At 40.9% G+C, this 15,577-nt stretch overlaps 1 protein-coding gene across 1 annotated transcript; it reads left to right on the plus strand.

The window, feature by feature from the left end:
- On the plus strand, positions 202–11,826 carry LOC8065783 (autophagy-related protein 2). The gene is made up of 14 exons (XM_021448999.1): positions 202–531; positions 1,428–2,446; positions 3,108–3,256; positions 4,150–4,403; positions 4,508–7,576; positions 7,662–7,774; positions 8,570–8,762; positions 9,269–9,382; positions 9,472–9,579; positions 9,800–9,932; positions 10,085–10,287; positions 10,547–10,743; positions 11,158–11,347; positions 11,440–11,826. Exons 1-13 carry the CDS (start codon positions 346–348, stop codon positions 11,216–11,218), a joined length of 5,799 nt encoding a protein of 1,932 aa, XP_021304674.1. The 5' UTR covers positions 202–345; the 3' UTR covers positions 11,219–11,347; positions 11,440–11,826.

The raw sequence follows: 15,577 nt of genomic DNA on the forward strand, positions 1-15,577 counted from the left end.
CACCGGCACCAACTTGGGCGGGACGGGAAGAGACCTGCGCCGCGCCGCGCCGCGCCGTGCCGTGCCGTCTCCCGCCATCGTCTAAACGGAGTCCCGATTGGAATCCGACGTGGCTGGCCCCACCGGACAGTGGCACAGACTTCCTTTGCGCGCGCGCATAAATACACCCTTTCCCAGGGTGGCCGACGCAAGTAGCGATAACTCTTGCCTCTCCACGGGGTCTAATACGAAAAAAAGGCGACTCGTTATTATCAATCGAACCAAGCAAGCAAACTATCGCTTCCGTCGCCGGCGAGCCGCCTCCTCTCCCACCGCCGCCGCCGCTGCGGTAGAAGGGGGGAAGCGATGGGGTTCTTGGACGGCCTCCGTCTCGACACGCTGCTGAAGCGCGTGTGCAAGTCGCTGCTGAAGAAGCGGCTTGGGGATCTGATCCTCGGCGACCTCGACCTCGACCAGTTCGACATCCAGCTTGGCCGCGGCACGCTGCAGCTCAACGACCTCGCCCTCAACGCCGAGTTCATCAACCGGAAGGTGCGTCGTTTTTCTTCCGCGCCCCTCCTCCCCCCGCCTGCTCTCGCGGTTCCCGCGTCCTGTTCTCCCTCCCATGTTTGTTGGAGCCGTCGTCGCAGTCCGAGGTTCCGATTAGGCGCGGAGGGAGGTTAGGTGTTGTGATGGTTCCATCGCTTGACTGCCGCTCGCCTGTTTTCTGGATGATGATCGAATTGTGGTGTGTGGAAGTTAACGACTTGGTACTGAAGTTAGGAATAATTTATTTATTTGATTGCCGGGTGGGTTTAGTTGTTTCATTTGAAATTCTGACCATGATTGGCCACTGTTTTGTGGCGCGAATTCTAGTTGGTATTGAGGCAGGGGTTTTGGCTATTTTTGTGCTGGAGCTGATGATTGGGGGGGAAAAGAAGTGGGCTGTAGAATTTTTTTTGATTCATGTCTGTGTCAATTTTGGTTAATCTCAATTTGTTGTTCTATTGTATACTTCAGTCGTTTTTTATTAGTTTAGTTTGTACCTAAAAGTTTATGGAATAGCTGCAAAATCTGATCTTGGGGGCAGGAGAAGAGACTATGCACCTTTGTTGCAGTTCATTCATACGAAGCATCCTAAATTAAAATACATTACAATGTAAAGCGTGTACACACCTAAATGCTAAGGGTGGCTGGCTAGTGTTGAATTCAATTTAGCAGAAAGTATCATGTGGCCAGTTAGTCTATGACTTTACTTGCTGTTCTTTGTAGCTTCAATACTCTTTGTTTACTATTTTTCTTCTAATTTGATTCATTGTGGTACTTAGTATACCACAATCATCTCTTATTCGAATGCCAAAAAAAAAAGTTGTGGAACCTGCAGAAGTTAAATTGTTTGCTTCCTGTCTTAAAGTGAAATCATCAGTTAATTTCCTGTATTATTTCAGTTATCAGGATCCCCTATTATGCTGAAAGAAGGATCGATAAAATCCCTGCTAGTTAGATTCGCTGCTAGCTGCGAGATTGTTGTTGAAGAATTGGAGCTTGTGCTTGCTCCATCTGTTGCAAGTGAAGTTGATGATGTGCATAATGAATGCTCTGTCTCTGGCAGTACTAGTGACACACAGACATTAGTCAGGACCCAAAGAAATGAATCCGATAGTAATCAGTGTTCCACTTCTGTATCTCGAGATGTGGATGAAGGTGTAAAGAGAATTGCCAGTGCCGTCAAATGGTTTCTGACAAGCTTTAATATCAAGTTAAAGAATGTCTATGTCGTATTTGATCCTCAAATCAGTTTGAATAGTAGACTCCCAGAAACTAGTCGATCTCTAGTTTTCCGAATTAAAGAGGTGGAATTTGGAACCCAACTTGGTCTATTTAAACTGGACAACTTTTTAACTTTCCATGAGGCGGTCATCGAGTTTTTGAAGATGGATGATGTCGACGCACTGCTTCAAAATGATCCAGTTAGAGGAATAGCTGACATTTCAGCACGTCATAGTACTACCGCAGTCTTAACTGGTCCCATCGGCGGATTCTCTGGGAAGTTGAACTTGAGCATCCCATGGAATAAGGGGTGCTTGAACTTTGAGAAAATTGATGCAGATGTATCAGTTGATTCATTAGAATTACGGCTACAATTCAGCAGCATTCGGTGGATCATGAATGTGTGGGATTCTCTCCAAAGAAAGCCAGTAGACGAACAGAGTTGTGTTCATAGTATTGCAGATATCTCTATTAGTTCTTCCAGCTCTGCCTTCGGTCCACCTGCTTCAAGCTCTTTGAAGCCAGGTTCAGATTCTGTGATAGCCACCAGTGAATACGTGGAACAGAGCACATTTTCTCAAAGCAGGAAGGATAAAATTCAGGATTCTTTCCTTACAAGGGCACATGTGATAACAGACTGGATGGAGCCTGTTGCCCGTAAGGATCTAGGCGACCCTGATTCAGATTGTGATGAAAGGTTTGTTTCTGACCTACATTTCATTCCTTGAAATTCCAATTAACTCTCATAGTGCACCTTGAAATTGATTTTGCCATATTATTGTCAATGTTGCTATACCACAATTTGCTTCTGTTTCTATATATTTCATGAATATTAAGGTCTTCAGAATTAGTCCATTGGTCTGTCCATGCTTTCCAACTGTAAACACTAAACAGCTTTTTCTTTCATTTCTTCTCAATCATTTGTGGCCACCATAGAACCCACTTATTGCTATCTTCTTTCTCGAATTGTTCTTTACTGCATTCTTTGAAGCCCTGTATTTATAATTTATAAAACAGGGCAACTTGCAGAGGGCCATTGATATTATTTGCTTGAGTATTTCTCTGCACCTTTTGATGTATAGCCAGGAGTTTTAGTGGTCAAATGTTAAAACAATTATCTGCTTGAGTATTTCAAGTTGCAGAGAAATGATATTATTTTCTTGAGTATTTAAACTAGTTCTCTTCTTTGGCTTTAGCATAAATTTCCCTTTGCTTTGGCACTTAATAATTCTTCCATAAGAGTTTCTTGCTGTTTTCTAAGTTTCATTTATTTGTATTGTTGTGGGAAGCATGCTATTTTTTTAAAGTAAGTTGTTTTGGGGCTGTTCTAATTACTAATCCCTTGTTATTTCTGACAGCATTGATCAGTTCTTTGAATGTTTTGAGGAATTGAGGAACTCTCAGTCAAGTTTAGGAAACAGTGGTATATGGGACTGGACGTGTTCAGTGTTCAATGCCATAAGTTTTGCGTCTACTTTAGCTTCTGGATCTGATCAAGTTCCTAAAGGTATTCATTCCAACTTTGGTGTATTACTTTCAATTTACTAATGGTTATGCCATACCTTCCACTCTTCTTGGCTTTGGTTATGAATGAATAATGTGGCTTCTTCATCTGCCATTTTCTTTGACTCTCAAACTATCCATGTTAAATAGAATTTTTTTCTTAGGAAAAAAAGTGGCATCCTTTACATGGACAGTCTCCAAAACACAGCTTTTCCCATCAATTTCTGTTGATGTATATGTTCTGAACCAATAACAATATCATAAAAGTATTTGTCAAGCTGAATCTGTACATGCTAAACTCTAAAGTCTAAGACTCTAAACATTCATCGAGACATTGTTGGTCAAGCTTAAAGTTCATTTACTGCTTGTGTGTCCCAAAAGGGCAACTTTTTTTCTGTGACTGGAATATGTATCAGACTGTTATAGCACCTAAGTATATTGATGATGGAACATGCTCTGGACCTCTGATTCAGTTGATGGTGTTGGTAGAAAACGTTTTTTTTTCTTTTCAAATTAGTATTATAAACTGAAAAACGGATTTTAACTAACAGAGTAAAGTAGTTGACTGAATGTACTGAAAAAACACCCTTAACATTGGACGCAGTTCTCGATTCATGGAGAAACACTGCATTTCATCAAAAGCTTATACCATGTTCTAAGTTCACCCATTATGATGTTGATCACACTTCTTTATTATGAATAGCAACAGAAGTGACTTAAGAATTATAGCTTACTGACACTATCATGGCCATCTGTTAGTACCAGAGGCATGAGCAAAACTATTGCATTTATTTCAATTATGGAACCATGTTGTTATAGTAGTTTACTTTTGCCACTGAAATGATCATATCATCCATATATATGACTATATTTATTTTACTTTTCATTTGGTAACAGAACCAGTTGTCGAGAGGACCTTACGAGCCTCCATCACCGAGGTATCTGTTCTTCTTTTGTTCAGTGATGACACAGATATTGAAAGTTCCAGTGTTCCTGTCAGCTCATTGGATGACATGAGAAATTCTGAAATGTTTTCGAGCTGCCTTTCCTCGGAGCATTTTGAGAAATCAATTATATCTCCTGCTACAGTTTCCAGCTTAAATATGCATCATCTCAAAGCCAAGTGTGAGAACATTCACCTTGATCTACAGGTATTCATTTTGTCTGTACTGGTACAGCAGTTCTTCTTAGTTCATTCATCATTGTAGTTTTACCAAGCTTGGTGTTTAATACTTTTTCGTGTTGATATCTGCAGACTTATCCAAAAAATGTAAGGTTCAAGGCATCAATTGCCCAAATTAAGCTTGATGAATACTACTGCGGTGCCGGAAACAATAAGTCAGATGATTCAAACCTTGGTAACCACTTCTTGAACAATAACTTGCGGCAAGGAGTTCAAGCTTCCCTCCCTCAGTGCCTGTTTGCTGCTGGAGATCACTCGGTGGAAACCTATGAATTTTGTGGCAACAGTTCAAGTGAATTGACTAGAGTTGAATTGCTAAAAACTTTTGGTGAGTGCACATTCTATTATGATGTCAGTACCAAAGATCAAGATGGCAATTTAGTAAGCTCAACTTCTATGTCAATTTGTTTGGCTCCTTTGCTCTTATGGGTGCACTTTCATACAATATACATGCTACTGAGTTTTGTAAGTAAAGTTGAGTCTGATTTGTCACATGGAGAGCATAAAATTCAAAAGCATGGTGACGAAAAAGGAAGCAGATTGACTACCAGCACAAACATGTCCTCAAGTGGAAGTCTAAAAGTTCAGATATCCCTATCACCAGCAAGAATCGTCCTGTGCTTTCCATCTGAGTTTTCATGGGATTTGAGCCACCCATCTGTCCTGGATAAGTTCCTGGTGATCGACCACATTTCATGTCTGAACATGGTAGGAACTGCATCACACCCTCAAAATGAAATGCGAAATGAGGTTCATCTCAGCAAGCCGTGTACCTCAATCCATTTGGCTCTAGGGAATATAGACGTATATTTGGTTAAGCCAGTCAATAATGTATTGGTTGGTAGAATCTGTTCTTCAAGTAGGCAAACTTTCTCTACAATGAAGATTCTTTCTGTTACTGGAGCCAGTGGTAATGACTCTGGCATCACACTGATCAGGAGAAAGTATCCTGTAACTGGCCCTGAGATTCTGAACAATGCTTGGAGTTTGCCAAAGCTGCATGATGAAAAGATTACTAAGAACAGCAAATGGGCTGGCATTTCTCCTTCTTCAACACATGATCTTGCAGAGACAGGATCTAGTATGCGCCAGGAGCTCCTTAAGAGCACTGAGCTCTTATTTCATGTACAACTTTCATGTGTCTCAGTACAACTTAGTAAAAAGGATTGCGAGTTACTGAATAAGCTGCTAGATCATGTCATTGAGGGGATATCAAATGAACAAACAAGCATTTCTGGAAATTCCAAGGATCAATCTGTTCGGATCAATGATATCTGCATTCAAACATCTGTCCTTTTTGAATGCAGTATCTTGGAAATTTGCACTGAATTAAATGAAACAGTGGAAGTTGGTCCTTTATTACAGGCAGAACTAAAAGGATCCTGGAACTCTCTTAAGTTGAAAGTTTCAAAATTTTCTCTTTTCTCCTGTTCAAATGTTGGAGGCCTCAACAATGCCAGTTTTCTTTGGGTGAATCATGGTGAAGGTGAGCTTTGGGGTTCTGTTAGTGCTAAGAATGATAAAGTCACTGGAGAAAGTAAAGATTTTCTTATAGTGGCTTGCAAGGACTCTGCCTGCAGGCGGGGTGATGGTGAAGGTACTAATGTGCTGTCTATTGGCGCTGCTGGCTGTTCTGTGACCCACATCAGGAACCCAAAGCTAAAAGAGAACTACACTTCTGTTGATGTTCGTTCTGGTACAATTGTGGCACCTGGTGGCCGTATGGATTGGATCAATGCGATATGCCTGCTGTTCAGTTCAGGTTCAGATAGAACTGAAAAATCACATGATAGTAACACAGTAAATAGCTATCAGTCTGGTGAACCTTATTCATCATCTTTATTTCTTGAGTTGGCTGATGTTGCTGTTAGCTATGAACCTCATTTTAAAAATTCCACTCTCAGTGCTGGAGCAACCGACCGCAAGTTTTTCTCATGCCTTTTAGCTGCATCATCATTTAAACTCCATAATAAATCTGCATCAGCCTCTGCAGCTACTGATTTTGATATCCAGCTACGTGATCTTGGGGTCCTCATTTCTCAATCATCTGGCTCAACAAATGCCACTTGCAGTTATGGTGTAGATTACCTTCGTCAAGTAGGTTATACAAAGGTTGCCCAAAACACCTTCATTGAAGCTTCTCTAAGATTAGATTCTTCTTTTTGGAAGCTTGAAATATCTGATTCCCAATTTGATATTGGTACATGTCATGACACAACCTATGGTCTTATTGGTTTGGGATCCCAACTCCAGCAGCTATATGGTCCAGATATGCAGGATGCTTTAGATCATCTACAGTCCAGGTGGAATAGTGTTCAGCAGGCAAACAGGCAAAATATGGTTGCTGATGCATCAGACAAGTCTGAGAGTAGTTTGGAGATTTCAGAGGATTCTGGGGATTACCAGTCAGATGGACTGCTTGATGATATTATTGAGAATGCTTTTTACACAGAGGACTCCTTGGACAACAATTTTTGGGAGAGCAATGGCCATCACTTATTTAGTAGCATTGAGACGGATGATGGATTTGAGCTGAATGCGGCCACTTCTTCACACGAATTTCTTAGATCGACTCCGGAAGGCAATGCTACTCAAATATCACTAGAACGGAACACCTGTCCTGATCAAATCATTGATTCATATTATATGCCTGAACTTCATCAGTCATTATCAACTCTATGTGATGAAGAGCATAAATATACATCTGGCGACAATTCTCGTAGAACCCTGGAAAGTGAAGATGCTGGATGGTATAACAATGTTCCCTTAACAATAGTTGAGAATCATGTTTTGAAAAAGAAGAACAAGCAAGTAGAGCAAGTACTTCAACACGAAGTGGCTTCTGTTTGCAGTTTGAATCCTGATGAATATCGTAATCTGAAGGGAAGGGTTCATATTCATGGTATAGATGTAAAGTGGCGGATGTATGCTGGAGATGACTGGTTATTACCTCAGAAAGATTCAACTAGCTTAACATGTACAGATGAAAGAGATAGGAGCTCTTCACTGGAATTTACCTTGAGAGGGCTCAGTATCCAAGTTGACATGTATCCAGATGGGGATGTTTCTATATCTAAGCTATCGGTAGCTGCTGAGGACTTAACTCTTTGTGATCAAAGTATCCATGCTCCATGGAAACTGGTATTTCTATATTACCAAGTTATATTTACAAACTAGCTTTAGTTCCATGACTAATGATTTCTAATCGCTCTCATCCTTTTAAAAGGTTCTTGGATGTTACAACTCAAAGGATTACCCAAGAGAGTCTTGCTCCAGTGCATTCAGGTTAGAACTGGAGTCTGTGAGGCCTGAGCCACAGGCACCTTTGGAAGACTACAGGTAAATGAAGTATTACATTTTAACATAAGGTTGGATTCATATGATGAAAAAGAGACCCTTAGCTTGTTTCTGTTAATCCATACTGAATTTTGCCATACTCAATTGATTCAAAAGATTATTTATGCCATTCATACCTATAGGAAAACATTCTTTAGCTAGGTAGATTGTAGTTGAAAAACCTTTTTAGTGGCTGCAGATCACTTATGGAATAAGGCCGGATGCACTTGCTAATTTATCTTTTTGCATAAGTGAGTAAACATAAATGGTAGAGCCTATGCATCAGAGGCTCTAAATGTATCCCACTGGAGTTTGAGGCAGGCATTTGTACCCACTACCCAGGTGACATTGATGGTACTTGGCATGGCAAAGGGTTAGGCAAGAGGGAGGGCATAGACATTGGAGGGTGTAGAGAGCCTTTGAGGGACCCCTTTTATTGCTTATAGTCTAAAAGGTATGTTGTAGCTTAAAAAGGGAGAAAAAAAGGAGAGACATCTGAAAAGACATTGCTTGAAAGGTCGACAAAAGGCCACCTAAAAGCCGGCTCTCACCTGTACAGGTGCATTGTTGCCACAGCCCACAAAGCCGGGTCTTAACCCATACTTTACCAGGGTTCGAGCCCTGATTCGTAGCCTCACAACTAGAGAACTTACCACCATCCTACAAGCATGTTTCAGTGCTCTTATTTAAGAGAGCTCTTCATAGAAACAATACGAAATACTCTTTCTCAATTTTGTGCTCTCTTGATATTACAACTCCAATTGATTCTCTTCTGTTGCACTATCCTAATTTTTGCAGGCTCCATCTCGAGATTTTGCCTCTACAGTTGCATCTTGATCAAGAGCAACTTAACTTCCTAATCAATTTCTTCAAGAATGATTCATGTAACAATGACGCTCATTTGCACTGCGAAAATGAGACTGTTGATGTGAAGAACACAAGCAATGGAAACAATACAGTTGTGGATGAGGCATTGCTTCCTTTCTTTCAGGTATTTCCATGTTCATCATCACTTACTTAAACAGACGGCTCAGTGAACTACAAACACAAAGCCAGATTGTCGTATTTGTTACGGGTTGAATTAATCTAGGCAATTAGATGATCTTAAAATCTAGCAGTATTGGTGGAGTTCTGGTTGGCCATGTGAGGGGCATGAGTGGCTCAGGCCCACCTGTCATTAGGTGGAAGGGACGACACATGGAAGAAACGCTCCTGCTTTTATTGTTATTGTTACTGTTATTATTATTGTTATATTATTAGATTGCACTCGATGAACTGAAACCTGAGTGTAACACTAGCACACAATCATGTTGTGTCACAAAAGTATTCTTTTAAGTTAAACATGTCGGGTGAAGCAAGGACAAAAGGCCAAGCAAGTGCTAATTTTGTTTGCTTCACGTGACAAACATAAATCATATATCATTTTATTGTAAGCCGCAGGGCCTATTTGTCTTCAGTATATAACATTGTAATCTGTTTTTTCCTCTCTGATGCCAGAAATTTGATGTAAAGCCGCTTGTTCTGCATATTAATTATATACCCCGTCAGTTTGACCCGATTGCACTAGGCAAGGGAAATTATGCAGAACTTCTCAACATTCTTCCATGGAAGGTAAACTCTAGTGAAAGAAACACATGTAGTAGCAAAGAAACTTTCTGATGATTATGTATAACAACCCTGATATGAGATTTCTTGCACAGGGAATTGATTTGAAGCTTAAGCATGTTTCTGCAATGGGTGTTTATGGATGGAACAGCATCGGTGATACAGTAGCTGCGGAATGGTTGGAAGACATTTCGAAAAATCAGGTCCTTATCTCCCCTTGTGCACCTGTAGTCTGAGACATGTATGGCTGTATGCTTTTGCATGAGGAACATGGAACATGTAAAAACTTGATATCAGAAAAGGTCTACTATAAATAGAGATAATATTTAGATTTGCTTGTGCAAATACAGAGAAAATACTAAACCTCCACTTGATTTATGAATAAACCCCCCTGTAGTCTGAACTGAAGTATCTGTTGTCTAGGTGCACAAATTGCTAAAAGGGCTTCCTCCAATAAGATCACTAGTTGCTGTTGGTTCAGGGACCAGAAAATTGGTCTCTTTGCCCATCAAAAGCTACAAGAAGGATCGGAAATTGCTCAAGGGAGTGCAAAGAGGTAAAGATAGATATATAGTGTAAATATACAAATTATGTCAGCTAGCATTTCTGCTGGAATTGTGATTATGCAGTGGTACTATGAACTGCTTTATGGTGACACCATCCTCCATTACCACTAACATTGACAGAGTTTCAATTTTTGTTTGACAGGCGCAGTTGCTTTTATTAGAAGTGTTACCATTGAAGCAGTAGGACTTGGAGTCCATTTGGCTGCAGGAGCTCATGATATGCTTGTGAAGACAGAACATGCCCTTACAACTGTTCCACCACCTTTAGCCTCATGTGAAGCAAAACGAACAAAACACAACATTAGAGCTAACCAACCTGAAAGTGCACAACAAGGAATGAAACAGGTACTGAGTTCCTCTGCCTTCCATAACAAATTTGAATCTTTGATAATTACTTACATAGCTGTTCTTGTTTGGGACCACTTTTAACTCTTTGCATCACTTAGAGCTATAATTTATGGTTTGGAACTAAGTTTGAAATATATTCTGAATGACTCTGAAGTCTGAACATCGAACAGCCCTGAGGCCTAATGGCCTAACAACTACTAACACCTTTCATGTAGTAGTGCTTTAGCGTCATTAACATTTGTTAAAAAAATTGCAGGCATATGAAAGTTTAACTGATGGGTTTGGAAGGACTGCCTCTGCTCTCATTGGCAATCCTATTAAAGTTTATAACCGAGGGGCTGGTGTCGGATCAGTTCTGGCTACTGCAATCTGTGGAGCACCAGCTGCTGCAGTAGCTCCAGTCTCGGCATCTGCTCGTGCTTTACATTATGCACTTCTTGGGCTAAGGAACAGGTCAGTTTTTGCACATTCTCAACTCTTTAGTATTTGTGCTGTTGTTATTTGTACACTATGCCTTAGATAGTTAGATCATCAATAGAGTTTTATCCACATAATACATGAGTACCAAAGAGCTTGGATCTGTCAGCGGAGATTTTAAACACCGCACAAGAAATTATTTTCCAGCTCATATAAACTTGATATTCTACTTTATTCTGTTAAATAATCCGGCAGCAGAAAATAATAAAGTCAGCGGTCGAACTTCTTATTCACGAATTCAACGAAGTGGAGTACTTTTGATGTTTTTTGTCATAATCTGGCTAACCGAGAAACATATTTTTGAAGGATCAATTGTGCCTTCACCTAGTGAAAGGAATCATGTCTTTGCTGCTAATTTGTGTTAGCAAAACTTTTTTTACACATTTGCAGCCTTGATCCTGAGCACAAGAAAGAATCCATGTACAAATACCAGGGACCCCCTCAATCATAGACGTCGTTGAGGAGATGAGTTTGGTGGTCAGTTCATTCTTTGGTGTGCCTTACACCATCTCTCTGAGACAACTGGTTTAGGAGGTCCTGTGCCAGTCTCGTCCAATGGTGAGGTGCAAGCTTGTACAGTGTAAGCGAGATTCGCTATTGCAGAACTTTAATGCTTTTGAAATTCAGCATTATCTAATGTGTTCTTACAGACATTTTGATCCATCTGCGCAGGTGTACAGATCGTAGGACAGATTATTTGTGGCATCGAAGCCATACACTATGTAAATTAACACATAAGGGTTTAATTACCACTCATCTTTTCCACCACGCAGGCACGTGGAAGTTTTGTAATATATCCCACTTTGCTTAAGTTTAGGAAGATACCCTAGAGCATCCATGCCTGTCCCCGATGTACATAATGTGGTTACCCTGTGAGTTGTGCGGATGTCAATATCTCTCTTTTGCTTTGGTTGTGTGTGTGCGCGCGCGCCTCGGGTCCGCTGACAATAAGTTCCCAAGATTTGCAAGTGTAAATATTACCATCAATGTTTTGAGCTGTTGCTGGTGTCATTTGTCGCTTTGATCATTAGAAAAAAATATGGTGCCATTACTATTGCCCATGCCAATATGCCAATATGTGGGAATATTTTGTTCGCTTGAGTTTATCTATTGAATCTTCAGCAATGTTTTTTTTTCTCAAAATAAATCAGCAAATAATACTTTTAGCCATAGATTTTCTGCCAAGCGAATATGCTCTCTATGTTTACCCGGGCAATAATACATGATTATGCTATATGCATCAACAAGTAGTAAATGTTATACTCCCTAGTGTCCCTAAATATTGTTTTTGCTTTTAGAGAAATAACTTTGATTAACTATATGCTAAAAAATATTAATAGTTATGATATATAATTAGTATCATTAGAAAGATCCTTGAATCTAGTTTTTTAATAAATTTATTAGAGATATAAATATTATATATTTTTCTATAAATCAAGTCAAACTTATGTGTCGGGTACCACCTAATCCTTTCGTTTTAAACAAAATAATAATAAGCCAAAAGAGACTAAATAAGCACCTCCCACTTCACCCGAGGCCCGCACCCTAAGCCTTCGTAAAGTTGAGACTTAGTCAACTAGTTCCATCTTATCTAAGACCAACCATTAGGCCTCGGACGAGATCAGACTGCCTCTGACTCGCCCGACCTGACCCTGAGGGCTCGGGAGAGTTTCTTCCTCACCCGACCCCGGGGCTCGGATGCCTTTTCCCTATTGGAGCGCTCTGGACCTGCTCATGATGTCACCTACTACAGGATTGTGGTACGGTAGGATGGGACACGAGTCACGTCTCCACACCCACTCCGCACAGAACAGGGTATGATGGACACTGTGCTATCTACTCCCGTCACTGTGCATACGGTCGAGCCCGGAGATGATGCCCAACGTCATTCCAAGCTCCTGTAGCCACGCATCCGTAAGAGCTCCCAAGCATGGACCGTGGAGAGAAGGCCTTGGGAGTCAACGCAGGACAATAAACAAGGGTCGGCATGACTCCTACAGGCACGGGCATCCCGTCCAACAGTGTGGGCATGGCTCGACATGAAGATTGCGGAGCAAGCATGCCCATACGACGACCACAATCGCCTACAACGCAAGGAATGGGGAACTACAATAACGTCGTATGACGCCATGTTTTGTCTCTTGCCTCGATTAAGACCCCGACATCAGAACACATATACATGTATCCCCTACCTCCCCTTGTGAGCTATAAAAGGAGGCAGGGTCCCATTCAAGGGCGGACTCGCATAGGCTCACACAGAGACATCACCACACACTAGTGTACAAGACACACGACAAACACTCCAACACACGGGGTTGAGACCTAGGACTCCCTCCCTCACTCACGTCCCGCTTATAATCCCTACTACGAGCGCTTCAGGTGCAGGAAAATACAAATCTCCTCCTCACACTGGACGTTGGACATTCTCGATCTGGACCAGTATAAATCTTCCATGTTCTTCCTACACCATCATCTGGGTTTAGGGCACACAGAGATAAATTCGTTAGTTAGTGTCAGGACTACTGGTCCAAACACCGATATTATAATACACACACCAACAGTGACAATTATTTAGGGACCGAGAGATTGTTGGGTATTTTAAACGCAAACAGAAAAATCCGCAAGCGCACGGATACTGATGTAGCTTTCACCCAGGAGTATTCCAGAGTATCGATTTTCCACAGAGAACGTGAGTGTACTAATTAAGATCCAAGATCGCCCAAGGATAACTATATAATTATTTTTGGTGGGAAGAGAGAAAATTTTCTGATAGTTCTCTAGTTGATCTAAGAATCAAGAATTACTTCAAGATTATCTATATCGGGACATCAGAGCACTAACCACAGAAAGAGATGAGAAGGGGGCTAGAAAGGTCTGACTACGGTCCTACAAACACCGATCCAAACGAGGTGGAATACGTCGACCAATAGGGTTGTCACTACCCTAAGGCTACCACAACAATCCGCAGGATTGGGTGCAATTCCAGGTAATTGCAAGACTAAACACCACGTCTAATCTATTAATTACTACTCTAATGTTGCAAAGATTAGAGCACTTGATGCAAGCAGGAATCCAATAAATAACTTGAATGTAAATAAAAGTAATTAAAGAACTCAGGATTATGAATTGAAGAACCTGGAGAACGATGAAGAACGAACCTGTTGCTGCAAAAGTACAATGTTGAGGAAGATCCGACAGATACGGCTCCTCCTCCGCTCTCCTCTTCTCTCTCCCTATTTTCTAGATTACAACTAGAACTAACTAGAACTAGAACTAGAACTAGAGGAACTAGAACTAGAACTAGATGAACTAGAACTAGATCTAGATGAACTAGAGGTAGAACTAGAAGCACTAGAGGGATCCTCTCTACTTGGATGAAGAATTAAAACCCTAACTTTGATTCTGTAGAAGAGGTATGCTCTCCAGGGGCCAGGGGGCCTTGCTTATATAGTCTTTTCAGATGAATCTGGGCCGTCGGATCAAACCGACATTAATCGCACGGTTTTCCTTGATCCCTTTGGTCGGGGGAGCACGATCCCCGAGCTTCGCCCTGATTGGTCCAGGGGGGAGGGCGGGCGCCCAGTGAGGGAGGGCGGGCGCCCAGTGCCCGGCCCCGTCATGTCTCCCGTTCGCTCCCGAGGCTTCTGGACTCTTCTAGATGGTAGATAATTGCGCGTCAAGTTAATATCCCGTCATTAACCCGACATGTGGGCCTCTTTTCCATATTTCCTGATAACCCCCTGCAGAAATAGACAAACACCAAAACTCGTGGAATTCTGTCAGATAAAACCCTAAGTCTAGGTGTTGGTTGTATTTGGATCCTTTTCCATGATTAGTTGATGGTTAAATGTGAGCATTAAGGACCGTCAACAAGCAACCCTAAGTCTAGGTGTTGGTTGTATTTGGATCCTTTTCCATGATTAGTTGATGGTTAAATGTGAGCATTAAGGACCGTCAACAAGCTCCCCCAAGCTTAACCTTTGCTCGTCCCTGAGCAAAGCTAAAATCAGCAAGAAAATAGGGGTTACTTTTATGCCTCTTACTACAGGGTTTTTAAGTTATCACTAAGGTCTTAAGTGATTGAAAAACAGAACGATCAAGTCAAGCACTATGTCTCAAGTTCTTTTGTCTTACCTTTGTTCTGGAGTTTTTTATAAGTCTGCAAAATAAAACTGAGGCATTTGCCTTCTTCTCGAAAGATATATAAGTAGAGCTTTAAAAGTTTTAGCATACTTACTTTGTATTTTGCTATGTCAATGCTCGGAGCAAGGGAGAGGAATGTCATACTCCTAGATCAAGACCTTTGACCTTTTTGGAAAGTTTGTCATCTCTTACTGGCATATTGCTTATTAGAGGGACCATGGGCTATCATTTTTTTCTTCTCTCTTTTTTTTCAAGTGGGCACCAAGTACCCCTAATTCTACTATCGGACACGTGTCCATTTTTTTCCACTCAGGTGGGTATCTTTATACCCCTAATTCTACTTCGGACACTTGTCCATTTTTATCTCTCGTCTCACTCTTTTTTTCAAATCAAATTTTTGCATAGTCCCATGCCTCTAACACAATAATACTTCGGAAGAGTGAATCTTTTATATTTTTAAAACAAAAGGATCTTGATCTTTAGAGCATGATAATTCTCTCAACCAAAACTACCAGAATTAACAATGGCTTGAACAAAGCAAGTGCCTACAGTTTTAATATTTATATCTATTAAGACTCTAGGTATTATGATCATCATTTTTTATGAACTTTTAGATTTTTAAAAGATAAAATCTCCAGAACTCTAGCAAAACTTGGAACAAGTTAAA

The sequence above is a fragment of the Sorghum bicolor genome, chromosome 10 (assembly GCF_000003195.3).
Source record: "Sorghum bicolor cultivar BTx623 chromosome 10, Sorghum_bicolor_NCBIv3, whole genome shotgun sequence".
Lineage (NCBI taxonomy): Eukaryota > Viridiplantae > Streptophyta > Magnoliopsida > Poales > Poaceae > Sorghum > Sorghum bicolor.